At 28.9% G+C, this 3,632-nt stretch overlaps 1 protein-coding gene across 1 annotated transcript; it reads right to left on the bottom strand.

Moving 5' to 3' along the window:
• Nucleotides 1-935: 935 nt before the first annotated feature.
• Nucleotides 936-2,309, bottom strand: LOC136091720 (uncharacterized). The gene is made up of 3 exons (XM_065819427.1): nucleotides 2,305-2,309; nucleotides 1,571-2,154; nucleotides 936-1,333 (listed from the first exon to the last, which is right to left on the bottom strand). Exons 1-3 carry the CDS (start codon nucleotides 2,307-2,309, stop codon nucleotides 936-938), a joined length of 987 nt encoding a protein of 328 aa, XP_065675499.1.
• Nucleotides 2,310-3,632: the final 1,323 nt, after the last annotated feature.

Genomic DNA, 3,632 nt, shown 5'->3' with positions numbered 1-3,632 from the left:
TAGACAAAATTGTTATTGTTTGTTCTTCTTTGATAAATATATGTGATTTAATTATACCCGTGGAATAGTTTTTAAAAAAATTAAACAGGATTGAATATTTAGTGAAACTAGAATTTATAACAAAAAATTAACAGTATAAAATATTTTTATTAAAAGACTACATTTTTATTTCAATTTTATTCAATAATCGTGATCAATAAAATCTTTTTTTTTATTTTTTTAAATTAAGGTTTTACAATAAATTGTGTAGGCATAAACTGCCTGTCAACCTAATTATATAATACTTGACAATTACAGAGTTTGTATAACTAATAGAAAATAAAATGCGGATTAGTCGTAGAGAAGCCATTCATTTTTTAGATGATTGTCTAGAAGCAGCTTAAACGTTTTTAGAGATAACGCTGATACAATGTCATTAGGAAGAGAGTTCCATTTATTTATTATTCTCAGAGAAAAAAAGTTCATACGTAAATTCAATCGCGAAGATTGTTATTTTAGTTTATATATATGACCATGAGTAATAAATTGGCTATCTATTTAAAAAAGACTTCTGTCACTATTGTTATTTTTGCACCATTTATAGACGTTGATTAGGTCTGCACGAAGTATTTTATAGTTGTCATATTTAACGCCAATAATCTTTGTTCATACGGTAAATCATATAATCCATTGATTCGTTTCGAAGCTCTTCTTAACACATTTTCTATTTGCCGTTTGTCTTTGAGTAGTCCAGGGCTAAAGATTCACAGTATTCTAGGTGAGGGCGGACTAGTGCTGAAAATAGTTTTTTGAAGGATAACAAGTCTGGATATGATGTAAATGTTCTTTTTATTATTCCTATTACTTGTGCTTTGTTGACTTGTATAGTTGAGTGTCTGGAAAATAATAAGTTTGAACCTATGTGAACACCGAAATCTGGTTCGCAATTTGTGGTTTTAATTTTTTTCTGGATCATGAATATTACAAGTATGGGATTTGTTGTTGTTTCCTAAGTGCATTAAAGAACATTTATCAATGTTAAATTTCATTTCCCATTTTTGAGACCATGTAACAAGAGCGTCGATGTCATTTTGTAATTTTTGCTCAAATTGAGTATTTTCAATAGAACGGAAGATTTTGGTACCGTCAGCGAAAAGAGCAGCTTTTGATTTGATTACTTCAGGGATATCGTTGACATATATAATAAAAAGTAACGCTGAAAAGACGGAGCCTTGGGGAACTCCACTTTTAACGGGTACCCAGTTTGAATAATTACCATTAACAACAACTCTTTTTCTACGGTTTTTCAAAAAGTTTTTAATCCAATATAGTATTGATCCATTTATACCATAAGCTATAATTTAGAAATAAGAAATTTATGTGGAACTTTGTCAAAGATTTTTTCAAAATCGAGATAAATGTCGTCGATGGGAATATTATTATCAAGTGATGATGTCCAATAATTATAACAGTTAAAAGGTCAGTTACGTAGGAATGATCTGGAAGAAATCTAATTAATTGTTAGTTAGATGTGTCTTAAAATAATTTTTTATAATTTTTTCAAAGATTTTTATTAAAGTACAAGTTATACTGATAGGTCTATAATTAAGTGCTTTTGATCTGTCTCCTTTTTTGAATATGGGTGTAGTTGTTGCTTCTTTCCATATTTGGGGTACTGATCCACTCTCAAGTACTTTGTTAAAAATAGTAGATAGATGTTTAGACATTTGAAAGCAAGTTTTCTTAAATATTATTGGGTGTAATGCATCAGGGCCTGGTGATTTAGATGAGTTTAGACTTTTGAGGTATGTTTCGATATTTTCTGGACGTAGATCAATATTGTTTGTTTGTGGATTTACATTTTTATATGTTAGGTCAAATGGTGGTGTTGCTGTTATTTTTTTGTTTGAAAAAGTATCAGCAAAAAAACTATTGAATAGACTAAAACTATTGAATAGAGCTTTATATAGATCAGTAGTTGCAAAAATATTATTGTATTGAATGTCAGGGAATGCTTCTTTGTTTTTTCTGTTTGATTTGACATACGAGTAAAATGCTTTTGGATTTTTGTCTTTATCTCTCGCCAGTTTTTTTTCAAATTCAATAATTGCTTTTCTGCACGCTGCTTTTGTTTTGTTTCGTGAAATGCGGTACTCATTATATGTTTCTTCATTTCTGTTCAATATATATTGACAATATTTCTCTCGTTTAAGTTTAAGTTCATTGATTATTTGAAAGTCAATCCATTTTGAGCGTTTTATATTTTAAAATTAGATTTTGGTATATTATTGTTGATACTAGTTTTAAGTTTATTGAAAAAGATACTCCATAGTTGGTCTGAGTTGGATGTTGGACAGAGTTAAATATTTGCAAGGTCTTCATTAATTTTGTCATAGTTCCCTTTTGTGTATAAATATTTTGTATGGTATTGTGGTATATTTATAATAGATTCAATCGATACAGTAAAGTAGAGTAGTTGATGATAAATTTTGCCAATGGGTGCTAGATGAGTTAAAAAGGAAATCATGTTTTCATCAGAAGTAAATAAGAGGTCAATTGTAGAAGGACTCTGATTTTGTCTGATGTGTGTTGCTTTTGAAATATGTTTGGTTAAAAAAGAATTGCGAATATTTTTAGTAAATTTAATTGATTTAGAGGAATTTGTAATAGGTTGTTTTGGATTTTGCCAGCTAATACCTGGGTAGTTAAAATCTCCAATAATAAGAATGTTTGGATATTTATTTGAAAGTTTGGCAATGTGTTGATTTATGCAGTTAGTGTTTTCATCGTTACTATTTGGTGATCTGTAATGTAAGCTTAACAATAACTTAGAAGTTGTCGTTGTAATTTCACAACTGAACGATTCAGATGGAAATATATCTAGGTTTATTAGGGACGACTTTAGTTTGCTATGTATAAATATTGCTAAACCTCTTCTGCAAGAACTATTGTTGTGATTTGTATGTAGTAAGTAATTTTCAATAGCAAACTCGAGATCATTAACTTCAATTTTTTTATTTTTAGGCAGAGTTTCTGTTAAAAAAATAATTTCGCGTTTGTTTAATAAGGAGTCGATGTTTGTGTATATACCTTTGACGGATTTAATTTCAGTGACTTTTTTAATGGTTTGAAAATTAATCCAATTTTTTATAGTTTTTTTATATTTTTTGTTTACTAAAATTAAGTTTGATAACTTCGTTGCGCCTAATGAACCATCGAAAGGGTGAGTTTGGTTCATTTTCAAGGAGTATTTGGTTTTTCTTATTTCTTTCTTTTCTAAGCTGAGAATCGATTTGCCTTTCGGCGAGTGTCATATCTGGATTAATGAAGACGTTTGTATATTTTATGTTTTTGCGTAATTCCCTAGTGTCAAGTAAAACTTTATTACGTTCGCTGTTTTCAGGAAGTACAGCAATAATGGGCGGAGGAGTTTTTGAGTCTTTTTTGTCTTTTTAATCTTATTATTTTATAGGTTTTTCATTGCCTTTACCAATTTCCTCAAATATCTCGTCAATTATTTTCTTGTCGCCTTTGTTTTTTTCAAGTTCATTTAAATTATTTGATTCTGGAATTCCAAAAACGATAATGTTCTTTTTTTTCTCTTGCTGTTCAGATAATATAAATTTGGTAATTGAGTTTACAACAATAGCTTT

The sequence above is a fragment of the Hydra vulgaris genome, chromosome 15, assembly GCF_038396675.1.
Source record: "Hydra vulgaris chromosome 15, alternate assembly HydraT2T_AEP".
Lineage (NCBI taxonomy): Eukaryota > Metazoa > Cnidaria > Hydrozoa > Anthoathecata > Hydridae > Hydra > Hydra vulgaris.
Note: the sequence above shows the minus strand (reverse complement) of the source record. Positions and strands in the feature narration are given on the sequence as shown.

What these genes read in the sequence shown, in the direction of transcription:
- LOC136091720 (XM_065819427.1), bottom strand. An exon ending in ACTTAATTATAGACCTATCA is followed by an intron (nt 1,334 to 1,570) that starts GTATAACTTGTA and finishes TCTAAATTATAG; the next exon opens with CTTATGGTATAAATGGATCA.